Here is a 24709-nt window from a genome sequence, read left to right as displayed (position 1 = left end):
TTTTGCAACATCGTTGGGTGTGTTAAAGATGCCGCAGCAGCTGTGATTCAGCAATTTCCATCGTTGTTCTCGAACGAACTTGGTCGTTGTGATAAGATGAAAATTAGTCTACAGTTGAAGGATGACGTGAATCCTGTATTTCGCCCGAAACGTCCAGTGGCGTATGCTATGCAGTCGATGGTTGAAGATGAATTGACCAGGTTAGAGCGTAATGGCATAATAACACCCACTGATTCTTCGGAGTGGGCAGCTCCGATTGTGGTAGTACGGAAGGCGAACGGAACAGTCCGAATATGTGGCGACTATTCGACAGGTCTGAATGACGCGCTTCAGCCGCATCAGTACCCGTTGCCTATACCACAAGACATATTTACAGCCATTGGAAAATCAGCTGTTTTTAGTCAGATTGACTTAGCAGAAGCTTTTCTCCAAGTGGAGGTATGTGAAAGGAGCCGTGAGTTGTTGACGATAAACACTCACAAGGGGCTTTACCGTTTCAATAGATTGCCACCGGGAGTAAAGACAGCACCTGGTGCATTTCAGCAAATCGTTGACTCAATGTTGAGCGGATTAGAAGGTGTCGCGGGTTATATGGATGACATCATTGTAGGCGGTGCTGATGAGGAAAGTCATTTGAAAAACTTACGCGCAGTTTTGATTCGTATCGAGGAGTTTGGTTTCAAGCTACGGGCAGAAAAATGTTCCTTTTTGAAGCCCCAAATCCGATACCTTGGACATTTGCTAGACCGGCAGGGTATACGACCAGACCCAGCAAAGATTGAAGCGATTTTGAAGATGCCAGCGCCAACGCAGCTCAGCGAAGTTCGTTCGTATTTGGGAGCGATAAATTACTACGGTAAATTTGTGTTTCAAATGAGAGATTTGCGTTACCCCTTAGACCTTCTTTTGAAAAAGGGCGGAGAATTCCAGTGGACAGCTGAATGCGAAAAAAGTTTTCGCCGCTTTAAGGAGATTTTAAGTTCAGACCTTCTCCTGACCCATTATGATCCTTCCAAGGAAATTATTGTGTCAGCGGATGCTTCATCAGTAGGTCTTGGAGCTACGATCAGTCATCGGTTTCCAGATGGTAGCATAAAGGTTGTTCAGCATGCTGCTCGTGCTCTAACGAAGGTGGAAATGAACTACAGCCAGCCGGATCGCGAGGGTCTTGCAATCGTGTTTGCAGTAACAAAGTTCCACCGCATGTTGTTCGGACGCCGCTTCATCCTCCAAACCGACCACCAGCCGCTCCTTAGAATCTTTGGCTCACGTAAAGGAATTCCCTTGTATACTGCAAATAGACTGCAGCGCTGGGCATTAGCACTACTTCTTTACGATTTCGCAATCGAATATGTTGCGACAGACAATTTCGGAAATGCCGACATACTGTCCAGGTTAATGGACCGACACGAGAAACCGGAGGAGGACTACGTCATTGCTAGTATCCAGCTAGAGGATGATATTAATCATCTAGTAACCAGTGCTACTCAAGCCCTACCGTTGAACTTTAAAGATTTGGAGCGTGGTACACAAGCAGATCCTTTGTTAAGGAAGGTGTTCCAGTTCGTCCAAAATGGTTGGCCAAAGGGTGAAGAGAAGACTGAAGACCTAAAGCAATTCTTCGCACGACGAGAGGCCTTATCTACGGTTGGAAAATGCCTCTTATTCGGAGAACGGGTAGTAGTTCCCGCGAATCTTCGGAATCGAGTGTTAAAACTGCTACACAAGGGTCATCCTGGAGCATGCCGCATGAAGGCGCTTGCAAGAGGGTATGTGTATTGGCCGAAATTGGACAGCGAAATCGAGAATGCAGTGAAGACGTGTCAGTCGTGTGCAAGTGCGGCGAAATCTCCAGAGCATTGCACACCAGTAGATTGGCCAAAAACTACAGGCCCCTGGCAGCGTATTCACGTTGACTACGCTGGACCTATGGAGGGAGAGTATTATTTTCTGGTTGTAGATTCCTACTCGAAATGGCCGGAAATAATACCAACGCGTCAAACCACAGCACAAGCGACAGTTCAAATGTTACGGGGATTGTGTGCACGGTTTGGTATACCAGAAACTGTCGTAAGCGATAATGGAACACAGTTTACAAGTTCGGAGTTCCGTGACTTTTGTATGGAGAATGGTATTCATCACGTGCGGACTGCGCCATACCACCCGCAGTCAAACGGCCAAGCCGAAAGGTTTGTTGACACGTTTAAGAGAGCGGTCAAGAAGATTCGGGAGGGTAGAGGTGAGATGCACGAGGCTTTGGATGAATTTCTTTTCACCTACAGGAACACGCCGAATAGAATCTTGGATCAAAAATCGCCGGGGGAGATGATGTTAAATCGCAAGGTTCGAACGTCTCTGGAGATGTTGCGTCCATCATTTCGCGATATTCGACCAGCGGATCCAGTGGTGGCCGACGAAGCTACTAGGAGGAGTTTCTCCATAAACGACCGTGTCTACGCAAAGCGATACCATCGAAACGGCTGGGAATGGGTATCTGGAGTAGTCGACAAGCGCGTGGGTAACGTAATGTACATGGTCAAAATCGATGGCAAGACCTTGCGCTATCATGTGAACCAGCTTCGGATGCGTAATGCAGAGACCAACGAAGGGCGAACTCAGCAACCAATGCCACTGAATGTGTTATTAGATGCCTGGGATATGTCTGGAACAACGGTGTCAGCATCCTCATCTGAAACATCGGCAGCGACTACAACAAATCTTGCGGAACGTGAGATGACACCTGCGGATGGTACAGAAGCAAGCCTACGCCGCTCGACGAGAGTGAGGAAGCAGCCTGCGTGGTTGGAGGGGTATCATCGCAGTTAAAGCGGGGGAATGTTGGAGACGCTAACCCGTCGGCATAAACGCGTTGCGTTGTTTGACGTTTGCTGCTTGGGTCGGAACCGAAGCCAGGAAAGTGCGCGCTCTTTGTATGCGATCTCCACGGTGTACGGACGTGTGTGTGAACCAGAATAATTTGTAACCCTTTAGAACTATCTGAATTACCGAAATACAAGAACTTTTACTTCGTAAATACAACACTGCGCTTCGCCGAGGTTCGCGAAAGGCTGATGGACGGCGTCAACCCCGACACGCTGCTGACCCACATGCTCCAGAGCCAGCAGAATTGGAGCAACGTCTGCGAGGCAGCCAAGCAGATAACAACCATCCTGCAGCGCGAATGGGACGACTTCCGCACGTCGTTGTTTGAGCAGGGCGTACTAGCTGACAACGCCCAGCTCCGCAATGCAGATGTCCTTCGTCAGGAAAGGCTGCGGCGTTACAACGAAACCCGGAATGCAGCGAGAAGAGCCGCAACGCAGCAGCGACAGGCAGAACGCCTGCCCCCACCACCGCCCTCACCAAGAACTGAGCGGAGACGGGAGGTGAACCGTCTTGCGGTGGCGAGACTAAGGGAACGTCGGCGAGCAGCTCGTGCCGAAATGCACGGCGCATACCGACCAGCTCCATCTAACGATAGCGATGACGACGATGACGACGTTGAAAACCGTCAAGCAACCGATGCAGCTTCAACGTCAGAAGCAGCGCGAACGGCAGCTGAAGAGTCCCGCGTAGGGCTGACAGAAGCCGAGGCCGCAGCAGCGGTTGAGGCTGAGTTGTCCTCCCGCTAGGATGGGTGATAGAACAAGCAGGAAGCCTTGAGAGGGAGTCCTTATAAAACAAAATGGGAAGAAATAGAACGAGGAAGGGAAAAAAAATAAAAATAAATGAGTTAGGTGCGCTTTGCACGGATGTAGGCCGCTCGAAAGAGCAGAAAAACCCCCTTTAGACCCTTCGCGGGGCAAAAGTGTGGCTTAGGTGAGGGTTGGGTCTAGACAGTAAAATGAAATGAACTGAATAAACAACCCGAATACTTAAAAAAAAAGCCAGTTATCCCTGTAATAGTGTTATTCAATCGAAATTCGGTGAATTTTTGCGAAATTGAAAAATCGTGTTTTGTGTATACATTTGCCCCCCCCGGTAGCACCAAATTTCTGGGTGTTAAAAAAGTGCGCAAAAATTTGTGTTTCAGGCGCCGGAAACACTTGATTTTGGATAATGCATCTAAAGCGATTAAAAGTGTTTTCGAGACGTTTTGTGAAGTTTTAAGTGCATAAAAGTGGGTGTTTATATCCCCATACAATTTGTATGGGGGACTTTGAACGTTTATATCGGAGTGAAAAACGCACGGATCTGTGCCGGATGTGTCTTGGAAGGTGCGCGCAATGACGCTTAAGGTTAAGTGACAAAAATCAGAACCGAAATCGATGAAGAAACCAGTGAAAAAAGTGAATTTAAAGTGTGGAACAAGCCGGGTGACAGGTTACATTTGCTACCCAAGGGACAAACCCGCGGTGACAGCCGTTACCCAAGGAGCAATTTTTAAATTTTCGGCCGAGTGACGGTTGGCCGAAAAACTGTTAGCGGCGGAAAATTATGAAATTCTTAGGGGTGGTAGAGGACGTGTCCCTGATCACGGGAAAATTATTCCCCCCCCCCCTCTCCCCCTCCCACCGCTCCCCCCTGGGGCTAGAATAGAGTAGGGCGCCCGATAAGCGTCAGATAAGGTCGAGATCGCCCGAAAATTCTGGCTTTCGGCAGGGCGGTAAAGTTGGACCCCCGCAGTCCGGGAAAATTATTTTCCCCACTCCCACCCTCCCCCCTCCCGGTGAAAAATTTTTGAAGTGGCAAGTCAAAAAGAGGTCCAAAAAGGGTGGAATTCGGGGTTCGAGCTGTTTGGACGTATAAACGCACCGGGGAAATTCGGGACTGGATCGGAATAATTCCCCACGCGTGAGACGCACCATCCCGAATTTTACCCCACCCCCTCCCCCTCCCCTCCGCCCACCAGGGGGGCTTAAATTCGACCTTCTTCACATTAACGGCAGAGTTGAAGCGGAAATCGACAGAAACGGGTAGCAGAACACCAGCTAGGCGGCGAAGCATCCCAGGGGTCATCCCGACACCCTGGATCATTCGACCCCCGGGGTCATTTCGACCCCCAGGGTTATTTCGACCCCCAATGCAACTTGCCAAAGCAGGTGTGAGCAATAACAAGGCAGGGGATGAGTGACGAGGCCCAACCCCAGCAAGTGAGTGCGCCGTACCAGCTGTGGCCCAGGAAAGGGTCAGTGGTTGTGATGCAGCCACAACCCATCGAGCGCCCGGCCACACCGATGATGGAGCTGTGCTACTCAAGCGACGACGATGAGCTGAACAGCACCATCATCGCGATGCCAGAACCCGCGTCGGAGTGTGACGCAGCGGAGGCGGCCATGGACTTGGAGCCACCAGCAGCAGCACAGCCAACACCAACGGCATCCCCTGTCCCGGGCAACATGGTAGTTGCTGGGCCCATAGACGCGGGAAGTTGCGCCCTGCTGATGGCACAGCTTCAAAACATCGGCGCCCAGCTAACGACGGCGCTGGAGGAGCTGCGACTTTGCCGCGAGGAAAACGCGGCACTTCGTCGCGAGAATGAGTTGCTGCTCACGGGCACTCGTTCGGTGCTCGAGCTGCAGACTGCAGCGAACGCAACCCTGCAGCAGTCGTCGGGACAAGGTGGAAACCGGGAGACGGCCCGGAAGCGCCAGCAACGACTGAGGCGGCGAGAGCGGGAACGGCAGCAGCAACAGCAGCAGCAGCAGCAGCAGCAGCAGCAGCAGCAGCAGCAGCAGCAGCAGCAGCAACGCCAGCAGCAGCAGCAGTGTCAGCAGCAGCGTCAGCAGCAGCCGCAGCAACAACAGCTGCAGCAGCCGCAGCAGCAGCTTTGGACAACGGTGGTAAGAGGCCGCCCGTCCCAGCGGCATCGTCAACCGCAGCAGCAGCAGCAGCAGCAACAGCAGCAAGGTGAACGCTATGTTCCACCACAGCTCCGGCAGCAGTGACAGCAGCAGCAGCGCCCGAGGCAGCAGCAGCAGCAGCAGCAACAGCAGCAGCAGCAGCAAGGTGAGCGCTATGTCCCACCACAGCTCCGGCAGCAACGACAGCAGCAGCAGCATCAGCAGCAGCAGCAGCAGCAGCAGCAGCAGCGTCAGCAGCAGCAGCGTCAGCAGCAGCGTCAGCAGCAGCAGCGTCAGCAGCAGCAGCAGCAGCAGCAGCAGCGTCAGCAGCAGCAGCGTCAGCAGCAGCAGCAGCAGCAGCAGCAGCACCAACAGCAGCAGCAGCAATGGCAGCAGCAGCAGCAGCAACAGCAGCAGCCGCGGCAAAGTTTGCCTCATCGCAAACAGACGCAGCTGCAGCTTTCTCCACGACTGCAGCAGCAACAGCAGCAACAGCAGCAGCCGCAGCAACAACAGCAGCAGCAGCCGCAGCAGCTGCTCTGGACAACGGTGGTAAGAAGCTGCCCGTCCCAGCGGCAACGCCAACTGCAGCAGCAACAGCAGCAACAGCAGCAGCAGCAGCAGCAGCAAGGTGAGCGCTATGTCCCACCACAGCTCCGGCAGCAACGACAGCAGCAGCAGCCGCAGCAGCAGCAGCAACAGCGTCCGCAGCAACAGCGACCGCAGCAACAGCGACCTCAGCAGCAGCGATCACAGCAGCGAAAGCCGGCCAAGCCCGAGCTTATCGAGGTATCACCCAATGAAGGTCAGGATTGGGAGAGCCTTCTGCTGCTTGTGCAAACGGCAGTTAGGACTGACGAGCGCTACAAGCCGCTTAAGGACCACGTCGTCCTGGGCCGCCGCACCAGTAAGGCGTTGCTGCGACTCACGCTCAGCCGCAAGGCGAATGCTGCAGCAGGTCCCTGCCATCGTGGGCAGTGCTGGAGTGTGTTGGCACGTCACGGAAATGGCGTCACTGGTCATTCATGACGTCGACCCGCTAGCCCGAGAGGACGATCTCACTTCGCTGATTGACAGCAAGTTCGAGTCGGGAGCGGGAATTGTGTCGACCACAATGACAAAGATGGCCGATGGTACACAGCGTGCGTACGTGCGATTGCCTGCAATGTTTGTGAGTGAACTCGACGGCACCAAGATAAAGTTGGGATTTTGCGACAGTAAAGTCAGAGCCGCGCCACCGACCCCTCGAGAGCGTGTGCGCTGCTATCGCTGTCTCGAGCTGGGTCATTGGGCCCATGACTGCCGTTCACCCGACGACCGGCAGAACATGTGCATACGCTGCGGCGTTGTGGGGCACATGGCAAAGGTATGCACTTCTCAGCCAAAGTGCCTCAAGTGCGGTGGTCCACACACAATTGGACACCCCGACTGCGCCCGGTCGGCCTTGCAATGACCCCACAACTGCGAGTAATGCAGGTGAACTTGGGCAGAGGAGAGAGGGCCCAGGACATTGCCCTCCAAACTGCCCGAGAAAAGAAAGTGGACGTGCTGCTGCTGTCGGAGCTGTATCGACCGCCTGCCAACAACGGTAGATGGGCCTTCGACTGTTCGAAGAAGGTTGCCATCGTCGCAACTGGGTCTCTTCCTCTCCAGAGGATTTGGTGCAGCAACACACCGGGACTCGTCGCTGCCGAGATAGGCGGCACCACTTTCCTCAGCTGTTACGCTCCACCTCGTCAGCCCACCGACGAGTTCGAGCGCTTCATTGAAGCAGTACAGCTCGAGACGCTTACCCATTCACAAGTCGTCATTGCCGGCGACTTCAACGCCTGGCATGTGGAATGGGGAAGCGAGCGTAACAGCGAGAGGGGGAAGAGCTGCTCAGTGCCATCCAGCAGCTAGACCGATATCGCCGAGGAGAATGTGTTTGGAGCCGGATATCTCGTCGTTCTGTCCCACCTCCGTGGTGGACGGACGCCACCCGAGACGGAGCGGGACAGGCTCGAACACATCGTGTCCGATCTCTTCCCCCAGTACCCGCCCCTCGTCAGGCCAGAAGCGGCTACCATCGAGGGAGAGGAGCAGTCAGGAGCGGTTACAGCAGTGACGGACCAGGAACTCCAGTTCATCGCGCGCCGCATGGCCAACAAAAAGGCCCCGGGACTCGACGGTATCCCGAACGCGGTGGTGAAAGCAGCCATCTTGCAGCACACGGGGGTTTTCACAGCACTGTACCAGGACTGCCTCGTTAACGGCACGTTTCCTGCAGCGTGGAAGAGGCAGCGCCTTGTACTCATCCCGAAGCCAGGAAAACCCCCCGGAGAGAGCAGCTCGTACCGGCCCCTGTGCATGTTGGATGCACTGGGCAAGGTGCTTGAGCGCTTGATCCTGAACAGGCTGCACGAGTTCCTGGAAGATCCAGATTCACCGCGACTGTCGGACCGGCAGTATGTTTTCCGCAGAGGGCGCTCGACCATCGGTGCTATTCAGAGGGTTGTTGAGGCCGGCCAGCGTGCGATGTCGTTCGGTCGCACGAACCGACGCGACAATCGGTTCCTCCTAGTTGCTGCGCTAGACGTAAGGAACAGGCACAACCAGGTGAAAGCTGCTGCGAAACAGGCGATATCAACAGTGATGGAATGGATGGCTCGACACCATCTCGAGTTGGCGCCGGCGAAAACGGAAATGGTGGTCATTTCCAGCACCAAAGCCCCGACGCGGATCACCGTCCGAGTAGGCGACGTGGACGTCACCTCGTCCCGCTCGATCCGCTATCTTGGCGTGACCCTCCAGGACAAGTTGTCGCGGCTGCCGCACGTCAAGAAGGCCACCGAGAGGGCTGGGAAGATCGCCGACGCCACATCCAGACTGCTGCGAAACCATAGCGGACCAAGGGCATCGAAAGCGAAGCTGCTAGCTTCGGTGTCCGAGTCCGTTATGCGTTATGCAGCACCGGTATGGAGTAAAGAGCTGCAGAAATGAGAGCCTGGTCGCCTACTGGAGCGTGTCCAGCGAAAGATGGCACTGAGGGTGGCACGAGCATTCCGTACCGTGAGGTACGAGACTGCCACCCTCCTGGCTGGTCTGACCCCCATCTGCCTGCTGGTGGATGAGGACGCCCGGGTCTACCAGCGACTAAGTGCCGTCAACCGCACCGACACGAGGGCGAACATCCGGAAGCAGGAGCGACAGGCCACGATCGAGCAATGGCAGCAACAGTGGGATGCGGAAGCCGACACCAGCCGGTACACGCGTTGGGCGCACCGTGTATTACCCAACATAGGCAGCTGGCAGTCCAGGAAACATGGAGATGTGTCGTTCCGTTTGTGCCAGATACTCTCAGAACATGGCTTCTTCCGGGACTACCTGTGTCGCAATGGCTTCACATCGTCCCCTGACTGTCAGCGGTGCATCGGCGTCCCTGATACCGCGGAGCACGCGGTGTTCGAGTGCCCGAGGTTTGCTGAAGTCCGTGAGCAGCTACTCGGCGCGGGAAGTACGGACCCGGTCCGTCCGGAAAACCTCCAGCAGCACTTGTTGCGCGATGCCGAGAGCTGGAGCCGTATCTGCGAAGCTGCTAAGCGGATTACGGCTCAACTTCAGCAAACCTTGGACGACGAGCAGCACGTCGAAGATGTTACCGATCTGGAGGCACGGCGTGCGGAGATCCGTCGAGCACGCGAGCCGCCGAGCAGCCAGGGCACGGCAACGAGAGTTGCAGCGAGCAGGACGTCCCCCATCTCCACCACCATCGCCCAGAACTGCGGCACGCCGTACAGATCTTCGGTTGCGGCAGGCGCGGGTCAGAGCGAGAAGGCGTCAAGCGATTCAGGACGCGAGACGCCTGTATGGGGAGCACAGTCCTGCATCATCGTCATCGAGCAGCAGTGACGACGATTCAGACGGCCGAGGAAGCGCGGATATCGCAGCCGGACCGTCTGGAATTTGCAACCGCGCTAATGAACGAGATAACGAAGCCACGGACGGTGGCCTGAGTGCTGCGGAAGAAGCCGCAGCGGTCGAGGCGGAAGTTGCCTCCCCATAGACGTTCTGCATTCGTTAGAAAAGAAGCGTCTACTAGCAAGAACGAGTGCCCTAGTAAGGGATAACAGAAGTTGAATTGAATTTGAACAATAAAAAACGGATGATGCATCATGCACGGAATAGGTACAGGCAATTCAGTCTAGCAACCCCCTTCAGGGCACGCCCTCGAGGGTAAAAATGTAGTGGTGAGGGAGGGTCTGAAATCCAATGAATAAAGAAACCCGCTTTAAAAAAAAAGCCAGTTATCCCTGTGGTAACTTTTCTGACACCTCTTGCTAAAAACTCGTTATAACCAAAAGGATCTTAAGGCCAAGCTTTCGCTGTCCCGAAGTGTACTGAACGTTGGGATCAAGCCAGCTTTTGTCCTTATGCTCAGCGTGTGGTTTCTGTCCACACTGAGCTGACCTTTGGACACCTCCGTTATCGTTTTGGAGATGTACCGCCCCAGTCAAACTCCGCATCTGGCACTGTCCATGACGTGGACCGAAAGGACCTGTCCAGGAGTCTTCGAGCCGGGCGGCGCGCGGAACCGGGGGCAAACGTGACATCATAAACGATCGACCGCGCAGAAGCAGCGCACCACGAATGCACCGACGTACGCAAGCTTGTACCCTTGTGGGCCACGGGTCATGGTCGGACAAGCGGGTAACACGCTACACACGACGATGCTACGATGCAGTCTCCCCGGCGGCACCACCCAGCGACACACTGGACGCTGAGCGAGAAACACGGTGCATTGGGCGCGCGCAGGCGAACCGCCGCCACAGCCCCCCGGCACAGTGGGCAACGGCTATACAAACGCCGGGATGAAAATCAATTCCTCGTGCTATTGCAGTTTTTCTTCATTCAATACCATTGCTCTTACTAAACAGGGCAGTCCTATACTAAAATCGTCAAGACAGCAAAAAAACCTCAATAATTATCGCTCACAACATTTCATTATTGTGTAGTACTTAACAGCATCAACAATTATTGTTAAGAATTTAAACAAAGGCGGAGTAAGTTCCTTACTAAAAACGATTTTTTAAGTGCTACGCGCTAAAACAGCCGAGTGTTTCATGGTTAGTTTTGAAAAGAGATGATTCATATCTTACGACCTTTTTTAAACTGTTTTTCTCTGTTCAGCTTTGTTTCTTATGCCTGTTTGTTTCAAATGCTCGTTTATGACAGGTAGTTCGATACTTGCGGTGTATGGCTCATACAACAAGACGTCAAAATCGCTCGTGCTATTTTCAAGAAAAAATTCAATAATTTTCGGGGTCGCGGATGGTCGCAGCTAACTTCAACGTCAATACGTAGGAAAAATGTTGATCTTTCCTTTGATATGCGACTCACGAGTGAAATCGAGTCGAATCATAAAAAATTTTGCTCTCCAAAATGAAAATATCCAAAAACTCGGCAGTGATGTTTGATTTTCAATCATTTATGAACTTTAAAAACAAGTTTTTGCCAAATATTCTGACATAACATCAAAGTATGACAAAAAACCTTTTCAACAACACATAAATTATCAAAATCTAACCATCATATACTAAAATATGATGGTTTATGTTCGGTCGAATAATTGCTCAAATTTGGGACAAAAAACACAAAGTTTACACTTTGATGGCCTATATCCCAGTAAGTTCAAGATAAAAACGTGAAATATTTTGGTTTCAACTAAGTTTAAGTATCTATTTTAAGAAAATGATTATGGTGTTAACCTGCGATGAAGTTGGTTTTTCGATTTTTATACAGGCGTTTGCCCAATGTGCCCGGAGGAGGTGCGCGCACGATCCGGACCTGGGGCCCGCGCTTGTTCCACCCAATCATGTAAGTAAGGCAACAGTAAGAGTGGTGGTATCTCAGAGCCGAGCTCCACGAGGAAGCCCTCCCACCTATGCTGCACCTCCTATATCGCGTTACAATACCAGACTAGAGTCAAGCTCAACAGGGTCTTCTTTCCCCGTTAGTGCATCCATGCCCGTTCCCTTGGCTGTGGTTTTGCTAGATAGTAGATAGGGACAGAGGGAATCTCGTTAATCCATTCATGCGCGTCACTAATTAGATGACGAGGCATTTGGCTACCTTTTTTTGTGTTGTTTTGTTTTTTTTTTACGAAGAGTGAGCATATTCCATCCCCCTCTCCGACTCACCCAACTCGACCGGTACGCTGTGGTGCGTATTACTTCTTGCGGAGTCGTGTGTGCGGTTGCACCCTGGGTCACGACGCATCTTCTGCGGCGATCTGGTCTGCTGATTCTTCTGATTACGCTGCTTTCCGTGGTGCGACGCGGTCCCTTTGGTCCTATCGCCCACACTTCGGGTGGGCAATGGGGGGGTCTGCATCGTTGGTTACCACTCCAAGCACGTAAGGCAGTTCTCCTGAAACGAAATTTTGGTGGCGGAAACAAGAAAAAGGAGAAAGAGATAGAAGAAAGCTGAAAATAGAGGAGAGAAGAGAAAAAGAAAGCTGGAAAAAAACGAAAAGAAAAGAAATAAAAGATTAGTAACTTTCCAGCTTACCATGGCCCTTGCGGCGCGGGTGGTTGCCGTGCCGCAGGGCCTAAGGGACTACTATTTGCGTCCCTCGCCCGCCATCTGGCCCGTCTGCGTCGCCTTGCCGTTGGTGGACGCTCAACATCCTATCTCGCTTGGAGAGTGGAGAAGATTGTCTTGGCGCGGATGGCCTCCCACGTATCGCTGCGAGCGCACATTTCCGAGACAATGCTATCCATTGTTCTCGGGAATGGCACCGCTGCTGCTGTTAGCGCCTAGAGGTATGCAGAAAGGTAATAGCATACAAGTAGCCATAATTTTAGTCCATAACGATTATAGTTAGTTAGTGTTAGTGAGAACGTGTATCGATCTGATGAAATAAATGTTATAGTCTAAGTTGAACCACGGTCGAGAACACATCGGTTTCTTTTGATTGAGCTATTGAACAGCTGCATCTCATTCCGGATCCGATCGAACCGTGGACAGTGGAACAGCACGTGTTCAACGTCTTCCACGGCGTCCCCACATTCAGGACAGTTGGGCGAGCCTTCCAGAATGCCTTTCTCGACGAAATAGGAGCGCAAGAACCCGTGCCCCGTGAGGAGCTGGGTGAGGAAAAAGTCGACTTCCCCATGCTTGCGGCTGACCCAGAGATTAAAGTCTGGAATCAGCCTCCTCGTCTTCAGTCCTGGTGCTCCTGGTTGCCCTGCACCCGTTGTCCACTGGTCCTGCCAGCGCCTCATCGTCTGCTCCCGTTGCCGTTTCCGTATGTCCGATTGAACACCACCGCTCGCTGCCTTTTCGTCGTGGCAGCGGATATCCTCCTGCATGAGGAGGACTAACGGGGTGGTGTTGGCGACAACGCAAGCGGCATCGTAAGAAACGGTCTGGAAGGCGCTGGCGACTCGGAGAGCCCCCGGTCGATGCGCCCTTTGGACCGATTTGCGATGGGTCTCCTTATCGAGCACCCATCGCCCCCAGGTGGCAACTCCGTATCGGATGATACTGTTGCCAACGTTTACGAGCTGTCTCCTACTGCGGCTCTTAGGACCACGCTTATTCGGCATCAGGCAGGTCAAGGCATTCGTAATCCATGAAACCTTACCCTACGGACAACGAGCGGGTAATTTTTATCATGGTGAGCGTAAAAACCTAGAGTTAAGCCGATGGATGATTTCCTAGGCTTAAAAAAGGGGGCGGGAACGGGTACCACGGTTCTCTCCCGTTCCCATACAAAATACACGTGCGCCCATACAAAATACACCATGCGCGAGCATCCTTTCGTGTGCTTGTGTTTGTTTCTTTCGTGTTGCGCTGTGTGCGTTTCTTTCGTTCAGCGATCGCTCACACTTGCTGCGTATTTTTTTGTTATCTAAAGCTAAACAAAAAACAAACACTCGTCGATCTTTTTTTCATCACTTTATTCAAACATTTACATAACTTTACACGATTTCACACATTAACATACACAATATTAAACTAAAATAAAATCAATCGCTCCATCGATGCAAACGTTGAAGTGGCCGAATATCTGCGTAGATCCTGTTATAAACATAAAAAAGTTAAGAAATGAAGCTGCGCGATGTACATAACATGCATTACGAATCATTCGCGCAGCTTCATTTCAATTCGCACAACACTTGAATACTTGAACACTTTAAAAAATCATAACACCAATCGTCCAGGACTTAAGCTGACGCACGTACGGCCGCTCGCTGCCGATCCTTGAGCTGTACTGACGATTTCGTGTTGTAGCAAGAATGAGAGCACACAAAGGCACTTTCGGTGCAGCAGTGCAAGCGAGACACCGACATCAGCATACCGCTGCGAGCAGATCAAACTGAGCGAGCTGGCCGAAAATGAACGCACACATTTCCACATGTGTAATTGTGTTAGTGCCAAAACTGTGTCGAAACCAAAACGCGCTCTCGCCTCCGTGTATTTCACACCGATTCTCCGCTTAACTCTAGGTTTTTACACACACCATGATAAAATATCCCGCTCGTTGATTGTAGGGTATTGACCACCCTCTCCAGATGCCGGCTGTGGTGCTGTTTGCGGCAGAGGTCCACTTCCAGGTACTTCAGCGTTTCCGTGGATTGGATCGAGTGACCGCCCGCTTGAAGCTCTGCGAGCTGCGGGACATGATGGGTACAAAAGATCATGAACCCGGTCTTTTGGTGGGCAAGTTCCAAACCGACTCCTTGCAGCCACCGCTCGATCCTCTCCAGGTTAGCCGTTGCTAATGCGCTGACCTGTTCCGTGGTCCTTCCCAAAAATGTGAAGGCCACGTCGTCAGCAAACCCGATGATGTCCGCTCGTAGTCCTTCGAGCGGCAAGCGGAGTAGGTCGTCGTACATGAAGTTGGTCCTAGAACCGAACCCTGGGGAGCGCCAGCAGATACAGTCCTCGACACTACTCCTTCATCCGTATCATAGTGGAGCGTTCGGCCAATGAAATAGTTCCGCAGCAACGCCTGCAAATAAGGCGGAGTGTTTTTACGCTGCAGAGCTTGGCCGATCGCTGTCCAGTTTGCCGAGTTAAAGGCATTCCGGACGTCCACCGTTACCACCGCACAGAGACGATCTCCCTTTCGCTTCTTGTCTAGAGCGACTTTCCCGTTGTTCATCACCCGAGTGATGGCATCAACGGTTGAACGCCCTTTACGGAAACCGTATTGGGCGTCCGAAAGTCCCCCGGTCGACTTCAGGTGGGTTGTCAGCCTCCGCTGAATCAACCGCTCTAAAATTTTCCCCAGCACACTCAGCAGACAAATTGGCCGGTATGACGAGAGCTCTCCTGGTGGTTTTCCCGACTTGGTAAGTAGCACCAGTTGTTGCCGCTTCCATGCATCGGGAAAGGTGCCTGCCTCCAGTAGCTGCTTGTAGCTTTTGGGAACAACTTCCGGAAAAGCCAGAATTGCCGCAGCTGCAGCCATGTTCGGAATGTTGTCGTCCCCCGGAGCTTTCTTGGGGTTGACTGAGCGGGCAATCTCCTTCAACTCTTCCGCCAACTCCTCCTCCGAGACCGGATCCTGTGGATCCCCACCTACTTCCGTCTCGGGCCACTCCATCGGGGGACGCTCGGGAAAGAGCTCATTCACGATGAACTGGAGCTTATTGGCATCCCGTTCCATCGGAACCCGAGCTCCTTCCCACTGCTGCTTGCGGATTTGGTACGCAGGGCCAAAGCCGTGCGGTTCCAATTGTTCCGGCAGATCCTGCTTGTGTTGGTCCTTGCTGAGTTTGATGGCCCGTTACAGGGCAGCGCGTGCGTCCGACTTCATTTGACGCCTTTCCTCGCGCTGCTCCTCGGTCCGGGCCTGGTTGAACCGCCGTTTCATTCCATGAAAATGGCTGCGCAACCGTTCAATCTCGGAGTCCACCAATAAACTGGCTGCCGGCCCTGTCGCCTTGGGGGTTGCCTAGGCATGGTGCCATCACAGGCCACCGTAATGGCCTGGGTCAGCTCCTCTGGCGTAGCAACATGCCCAAAAATGTCCTGGTCCCTCAAGATTTCAACGAACAAATCCTTGTCGAAGAATCTTGTGGACCACCGTCCCCCATTCACTGGTGAGTGTCCCACGTAATTGGCGCGCTGTCTCGGAACCCTGCCGACCACAAACTTGATAGTGTTGTGGTCACTTGGGGTTTCGTCACACACGCGCCAATTATTGTCCCCTACCAAGGAGGGGCTGCAAAAGGATACGTCCACTATGGAGTTGCGGCCATTTGCCCCAATCCAAGTGCTCTGGTTGCCCTGGTTCAGGAGAACCAATCCCAGAGCAGCCGCCGCATCCATCACAACTCCCCCCTAGATACCCTTTCCCCATCGTTTGGCCTCCGCTCTATCCCCCATGCACCTGACCAGGCGTTTACATCACCCCCGATCACGGTGTCCCGATTCCGTGGGAGTATAGACACAATTTCGGTCCATTTGCGTTTGTACTCCTCGACAGTCAAATCGGAACCCACGGGTGGTAGGTAGACGGAACAGAAAACGATTCCCCGCATCTCGACCACAACGAAGTCCTCGCGTTGGTTGTCAATGATGAACTGAAAAGGATAATCCCCAACTGATACCACTGCTACCCGACCAGTGGTATCGGTAACCCAATTGCTGTTATTATTCGGCACCCAATAGGGGTCCAGTTCGGTTCTAGAGCTCCGAGAGAACACACGTATTTCGAGAGAGTGAAATCCCTATCATGGCGTCAGGAGGAGCCTCGCTTAGAGTGGACTTCTCGAAGATGGCTGTGAGACCAACATTAAAGGAAGTAATGGACTTCCTCACAACCAAGCTGTGCCTAGCACATGAACAGGTGACACGACTTCACCTAAGAACAACGTCTACATGCGCTTTTATTGACGTGAAAGACCACAGCTTAGCTCTGAAGATCGTGGAAGAGCACGACGGCAAGAATGCCCTGCAATGTCAAGACACTGAAGTATTTATTCCCATCACTATGGATGATGGCTCTGTGTTGGTTAAACTGCACGACCTCTCGCCCCGTATTGCGGATGAAGAAATAAAGTTTCACTTTCAAAAATACGGGAAAGTAATCCACATCTTTGAAGGATGTTGGAATCAAGAAAGTCCGTTTGCCGGTCTCCCGAATGGGTACCGATTTGTCAGAATAGTGGCAGCAAAACCAATCCCATCGTACGTAGAAATACGAGGAGAAACAACTCTGGCTACACACAGAGGTCAGAAACCCACATGTCGATATTGTGGGCAGCACGTACACTACGGAATAACGTGTAATCTAAACCGTCGGCTAGTAAGCCAAAAAAACGACATCGGCGAGCGGTTAACTACCAAGCAACAAAAAACTGCCTGAACCAATACCTTCGACCTCGGCGAACAGTGCACCGCCTAAAGAGAGTGAACAAAAGCCAGTTAAGAGAGTAAAAGCTGGGCAAAATAGAACTCTCTCTGAGAGCGAATTGCTGATATCCAGCGACGAAAATCTCTCACCTAAACGACATTTATCCTTCTCTCCACATGGATTACGATCGCGCTCACGGTTTCGATCAACAAGAGCGTCTTGTACAAGAGAGTAGCCGATAAGATTATAACGGACGTGTTTAACAAGGAATCGAAAAGAGGACGTACTAAGTATAATCAAAAACAATCAGAGACATAAAATGGTACGAAAAATCAAACATTATGAATAATATAAACATAAGCCTTCGTATTATATCGATAAACTTAAACAATTTATCAAGCAATACTAAATTGGACTGTCTTCATTCGACTATAAGAAAATTAGATGCAGATGTTGTATGTATGCAAGAAGTTTTTGATCATCATCTTGAAATCAATGGCTTCACAACGTATACAAATGTAGATTATAAAAAAGAGGGACAGCAATAGCCATACGGAACGGATTCTGTTTGAAACACTCACACATAGAGAAGAGCGTAGACGGGAGGATTATCTCAGTATGCATTAATAACAACCTTAAAATTGTAAATGTATATGCGCCTTCTGGATCGCAAAACAGACAGAGTAGAGAGCACTTCTTTAGGCTCACCTTAGCATATCATCTGCGAGTGCCGCATGAGCAATTGATAATTGCAGGGGATTTCAATTGTGTAATTAACGAAAAAGACGCAACAGGGGTTTCGAATAATAGTGCTGCACTAAAAAACGCTATACAACATCTGCAACTTTATGATACATGGAACCTTTTAAAAAATAACGTGGAATTTACGTATTTTTCGCATAACTCTGCATCCCGTATAGACCGAATTTATGTATCTAGTAATTTAAAAACCGAACTTGCCTCTGCAGAAATGCACAGTGTCTCATTTAGTGATCACAAGGCATATGCAATTAGAATTAGAATTAAAAGCAAAAATTATCCTTTAACTTCACACAAGTTATGGACTTTCAAGAAAAATATTGTTAATGATGCTACAAAAAATGAATTCAAGGAAAAGTGGATGTTTTGGACAAGGCACAAAAAAAACTTCCCAACATGGATAGATTGGTGGGTTACATTCGCTAAAACCAAAATCAAAAAATATTTTTTATGGAAAAGGAGCTTATTTTTCAAAGAATTTAACGCAACATACAACCAACTAGAAAAAGATTTAGATCAATCCTATATAAAAAATTTAGATAGTCCACAAGAACGTAGCAATATCAATAGAATAAAAGCAAAAATGATATCTTTGCAAAGAAAAATCACAGAACAATACATAAAACCAAGCAATTATTATATCTGTGGTGAAAGTTTGTCAACAATTCACTTGAATGAACGAAGGAGAAAACGTACATTAATCAATAATATAGTCGATGATCATGGAACTTTACTAGAAACGTCAAAGCAAGTACATGATTATATAGTTATGCACTTTGAAAATTTACACTCGATGGAAGATCCAATCCAAGAGTCTCAATATTCTTGTTTATCAAAGATACCTGATAACTGTGAAATTAACCGAACTATAACAAAAGAAATAACTACAAAGGACATTTACAACACAATATTAAGATCATCAAAAAATCGTAGTCCTGGGAGAGATGGACTGACAACTAAATTTTACATAACTTTTTTTGATGTAATACATAAAGAACTAAATTTGATAATCAATGAAGCTCTATGTAAAAATATTCCGGATAAATTCACGGAAGGTATTGTAGTCCTTGTTCGGAAAAACAATCTACAGAAGAAGTATATAGAAGCTTTTCGACCTATAACATTATTGAACACCGACTTTAAAATACTTAATAGAATAATGAAAACAAGGATCACAAAAGTTATAGATGAACACAACATACTTACAAACTCTCAAAAAAGTAGTAATAAGGACAGTTATATTTTTCAAGCCCTCTTATCGATTAAAGATAAAATTCTAGAAATTAACAGCAAAAAGAAAATTGGGAAACTCATCTCCTTTGATCTTTCCAAGGCATTTGATAGAGTAAATCACAGCTTTTTGTATAAAACAATGCAAGCAATAGGATTTAACCCAAGCTTGATTACATTCATTAAGAAAATAAATGCATGCACATATTCTAGACTCTATATTAACGGAAGCCTATCAAAAAAAATCCCGATCAAAAAGTCAGTGAGGCAAGGAGATCCACTTGCGATGCATTTGTTTGTGTTATACTTACACCCCTTACTGGAAAAATTAGAATCAGTGTGTAACGGAAGTGACGACATCATAAACGCATATGCTGATGATATTTCTATCATAACAACAAAACAAGAGACAATTAATGACATCAGGAAAATATTTATGGAATATCAATCAGTATCAGGAGCTAAATTAAGCACCGAAAAAAACAAAAGGTCTGGACATCGGTTATTTCACAGAGCGCAACAAATTAAAAGTTCCTTGGATTAGCACAGAGTATCGCTTAAAAATTTTGGGAATAATTTTCACCAACTCGCTAAGATTAACAATCAAGTTAAATTGGGATAGAACCACACAAACATTTGCACAACTAATCAGACATCACAAACATAGAGATATCAACTTGCAACAGAGAGCCATATTATCAAACATATTCTTAACAGCTAAACTTTGGTACATAGGATCAATAATATCAGCAAACAAAAAACAAACAGCAACGCTCACATCCTTACTGGGTGAGTTCATGTGGCCTAAAGGTGGACTGAGGGTCAGCATGAATCAACTTGGGCTATCTAAAGCTAAAGGAGGTCTAAATCTGCTCCTACCAAGCATAAAGCTACCATTATTACTGATCAATAGACATCTTAAAGAAAAAACTAATATGCCTTTTACCTCTAAATTCTTGCTAAAAATAGAAAACCCTCCAAACATTCAATCAGTGCCCAAATTCTATCCATGTTTGGAAGTAATAACAAAAGAATGTGCTTATTAAACAGATGCAATAATTCAAAAACCCACAGCTAGACAAATTCATACGACTATTTTAGACTTTCTTCCACTTCCCCCTATACAACTAAAAAACAGCCAATCAGTGGAATAGAGAAAAGTATGGCGAAATTTGAACTGCAATAAGCTTAATTCTAATCAAAGAAGTACATATTATCTATAAGTAAATGAAAAAATAATTTGCGAAGAACTGAAATTCAAACAAAAATATCAAGAAATAACTGACCCACATTGTACTTTTGGTGGAAACAAAGACAATTATGAACACAAATTTAAAACATGCAAAAAAATTGAACAATACTGCAGGATGTTTTCAGAAATAGTAGTATTTAATAATATAAGGCTCCCTGCATTTGTTGAAATGTTAAGACCGGAATTAAAAAATTTGAATTCAACAAAACGTGCGAAGGCTATGAGTCTATTCGTAAATTATATAGAACTTATAGAAAACAAACAGATATTTGAGGTATCGGATAAACATGAACTTAAAGCTTTGATAGGATAATTAGTAGATAAGAACCTTCTATTGTATTGTTTTAATAAAATAAAAAAAAAAAAAGAGGGGTCCGAGATAAGCAGAATATCACTACCCTCGGCTCGGGCACTTTGCAAAAGCAGGTCTTGTGCCGTTTGGTCATGATTGAGGTTCTGTTGGAACACTCTAATCATGACTGGGCTGTGGGGTTACCTTTCCAAAGTAGCGGCAACTGCGCTGGCCCAGCGAATGCCCGATTGCATCCGGGCCCTCGCATCCCAAGCACTTCCGCTCCCTAGTGCACGGTCCCTCGTGCTTATCTTCCGCGCAGCGGTGACATTTGCTACTGCGGTCCTTACCACGGCAACGGGCAGCAGTATGCCCGTATTCGTAGCACCGGTAGCATTGCCGCCGACGTTCCAAAAGCCGAAGCCTGCAGCATTTGCTAAAACCCACCGTGTATTGCCTCGCCAGGGCCTGGTCTGTCACCGCTATTGCTGGGCAGTCGAAAAATGCGACCAACGTACCGTAATGCGTTTTTACGGTCGTGATCTGGTCGCTGAAAATTTCAACGCCCAGCGCCGACTTCCCTTACCTACATTGATCTATCGACTAGAGACTCTGCACCTTGGAGACCTGCTGCGGATTCGGTACAATCTGTTGAGAGTGTGCGTTATTACCATATAAAGTGTGCCCCAGTCTTCGATTTTCACGGTCCAAGAAGAGTGCATCGACACGGCAGTTGCGGCGGCCGTGCTCTACCAGACCGGTCCAACCATATCTCTCTGTGAGTGACTTCCATGGTCGGTGTGGCTGTAAAACAGAAAAGAAAACTCTTCCGATGCCTCTCGTTGGCTTCTCGAAGAAAAGGATTCATGTTGCCATGAAGCTACACACTAACCGTTCGGGTGCGGACGAGCTAAACCCTACTAGGGTGGCGCAAACGGGTACTCAACAGGCTCCGGAATGGTAACCGGATTCCCTTTCGCCGACTGATGGGTTACGACTGGATTCCCATGCGGCTTAGGATTGGCTAACTCGTGTTCAACTGCTGTTGACACGAAACCCTTCTCCACTTCAGTCATCCAAGAGCTCGTTCGAATATTTGCTACTACCACCAAGATCTGTGCCAGTGGCGGCTCCATGCCGGCTTGCGCCAAACACTTCGACGCGCACCACCGTACCCTCCTACTCACTGGGGTCTCATCGCAGGGTGGTTAAGCCCCCGATGTGCCATACCGCCAGCGGCAATGTATAGGTAAACGACTTGAGCGCCATCCATTTGAAGGGCTAATTGCTTCGGCAGGTGAGTTGTTACACACTCCTTAGCGGATGACGACTTCCATGTCCACCGTCCTGCTGTCTTTAGCAATCAACACCTTTCATGGTATCTAGGGTGCGTCGTTTATTTGGGCGCCATAACATTGCGTTTGGTTCATCCCACAGCACCAGTTCTGCTTACCAAAACTTGGCCCAATAGGCACACCGATATCTAGCCGGGATCGCCACCAGTTAAGGGGCACCCCGTCCGATCGTCGGTTGTAGAAAGGGTGGCGATCAGTAAAGAATGCCACCTAGTACCGTACCCATTTATAGTTTGAGAATAGGTTAAGATCATTTCGAACCTAAGGCCTCTAATCATTTGCTTTACCAGATAAGAATAAGGTTCGAAACGCTACGTGCACCAGCTATCCTGAGGGAAACTTCGGAGGGAACCAGCTACTAGATGGTTCGATTGGTCTTTCGCCCCTATGCCCAACTCTGACAATCGATTTGCACGTCAGAATTGCTTCGGTCCTCCATCAGGGTTTCCCCTGACTTCAACCTGATCAGGCATAGTTCACCATCTTTCGGGACGCATCCTGCGCACTCCGGGAATGCCCGCTGGGTGTGCAAGCAACTCGAGTTGTCTTCGCCTTTGGGTGTATCGAACCGGGACACACGCGGACGTGGCCACCGACCCATTGGCTTGCGCGCAAGAGAGACTTCTTGGTCCGTGTTTCAAGACGGGTCCCGGAGGTGCCTCAATGCATGATGCATCATCGCCGAACGAAGGATTTGCGCGCCTTTCGGAGAAGACAGCGGTACTACCCCTCTCGTTAGAATCCATCACCCTTCCAGCAGCACACCAGAGCTAAGTCGGACCCATTCGCCTTCCAGAAGGACTGCGCGGAGATCCCCGGTCAGTGTAGAGCAGCTACCCTACCCTTACAGAGGGACCGTCCACCACGAGCTAGGGGCAGTGTATGCCGGAGCGTTAGCACGAGGCCAACCGCTGTTGTAATGGATCGCGATGTCCGTTACTGCGGATCGATAAGTGCACGGCAATTGCTAGTTTACCGGTGAATATCGCCGCCCGCATCATTGAGTTCAACGGGTTTGTACCCCTAGGCAGTTTCACGTACTATCTGACTCTCTATTCAGAGTGCTTTTCAACTTTCCCTCACGGTACTTGTTAGCTATCGGACTCATGGTGGTATTTAGCTTTAGAAGGAGTTTACCTCTCACTTAGTGCTGCACTATCAAGCAACACGACTCCATGGAGCCGACCGTCTATCACCTCACCTCATGCCTTTCCACGGGCCAAACACCCTCTATGGGAGAATGGGCCACCTTCAAGTTAAACTTGAAGTGCACAGTGCGTGATACATAACGGACCGGTCAAGTACACGGAATCGGACAAGCACGTTTCCATGCCGTCCCTACGTGCTGAGCTCTTCCCGTTTCACTCGCAGCTACTCAGGGAATCCCGGTTGGTTTCTCTTCCTCCCCTTATTAATATGCTTAAATTTAGGAGGTAGTCACACATCACTTGAGGCCTACGTGGTGTAACCGAGACGTAAGTATTACAGCTACGCCCGTGCCGTGGGTTGATGCTTGTATATGTAGGGCTAACTTAGCGTGGTAGCGCAACGTCGTGTATGGGCCACATGAGTTACAGCGACTTAGCTTTCCGAATCCCTAGACGAGCCGACTTTAGCCTGGAGAGTAGACTGCCAGTGGCCATCGGGAACGACGTAGCATTAGTTCGAACCATGCGGCTTGACACACACCACAAGCCCTACGCATCAAACACCACCAACACGAAACGCATCCAACATACGCTCGAGAGTGTCCACTTTCCACGCCCGAGGTCTCGCAGACGGGGACCAAGCACGTCATTATGCACAGCGACCGCCCAGTGCGTCGGATGACCCGGGCACCTTCGCGGACGGCCACTGTAGTTAACTAAATGAGACTTTGGTAATTAGTAGGCACTCATGTGTGCATCGGTCGGGATTAAACGTCCGATGCGCCATATGCGTTCAACTTATCAATGTTCATGTGTCCTGCAGTTCACATTATGACGCGCATTTAGCTGCGGTCTTCATCGATCCATGAGCCGAGTGATCCCCTGCCTAGGGTTTAAAGAGTGCCTTTCGGGGCCGAGTGGCGTAACCACGTTCAAAGTTTGGTATGCAACACACTCGACCTGCAACAATGGGTTACTCAAACTTGTACAAGTACAAGTGTTGTCTCTTACGAGACGTCTTGATATGCTCTCTAAAAAAGCGTACGCTAATGCAGGTACAAATTAATGTACGTCCCAGATAGTGACAATCTCTGGGAGGAAGAACCGTAAGGAACTCCCCACACATATCAAAACTACGGTTTGGGAGTGCATGTCGGCGCCGAGTGCAAGTTACCGCGTTCAAATTTTGGTATGCAGCGCACTCGACCTCCAACATAACACTTCAACCTTGTTATTACTCATTCAAAAACCACGTTAATGATCCTTCCGCAAGTTCACCTACGGAAACCTTGTTACGACTTTTACTTCCTCTAAATCATCAAGTTCGGTCAACTTCGGCCGTGCCAACTGCAACTCACGAAGGAATCGCGGAAGGTGTGCCTCCAGAGACCTCACTAAATAATCCATCGGTAGTAGCGACGGGCGGTGTGTACAAAGGGCAGAGACGTAATCAGCGCTAGCTAATGACTAGCACTTACTAGAAATTCCAGGTTCATGGGGACCATTGCAGTCCCCAATCCCTACTAAATGAGCATTTGGG

The 24709-nt window shown here is 49.6% G+C and overlaps 2 protein-coding genes and 1 non-coding gene across 3 annotated transcripts in view; 2 read left to right on the top strand and 1 right to left on the bottom strand.

Annotated features, from left to right (window-relative positions):
- LOC125906696 (uncharacterized) overlaps positions 1–24709 on the top strand; it is a 189944-nt gene that overhangs the window by 73753 nt on the left and 91482 nt on the right. The gene's annotated exons all lie outside the window — the stretch shown is intronic.
- On the top strand, positions 6008–7890 carry LOC125906843 (ataxin-8-like; the record flags this gene model as incomplete). Its single annotated transcript, XM_049607504.1, is given in 3 exon segments — positions 6008–6066; positions 6068–6414; positions 7835–7890. Coding segments are annotated over 3 exon segments (462 nt in total), but the record flags the coding sequence as incomplete, so codon positions are not given.
- Positions 23910–24063, bottom strand: LOC125908285 (5.8S ribosomal RNA). Its single transcript, XR_007453363.1, has one exon. It is a non-coding gene; the product is annotated as a 5.8S ribosomal RNA (ribosomal RNA).

This window comes from Anopheles coluzzii, chromosome X (genome assembly GCF_943734685.1).
Source record: "Anopheles coluzzii chromosome X, AcolN3, whole genome shotgun sequence".
NCBI classification, from domain to species: domain Eukaryota; kingdom Metazoa; phylum Arthropoda; class Insecta; order Diptera; family Culicidae; genus Anopheles; species Anopheles coluzzii.
Note: the sequence above shows the minus strand (reverse complement) of the source record. Positions and strands in the feature narration are given on the sequence as shown.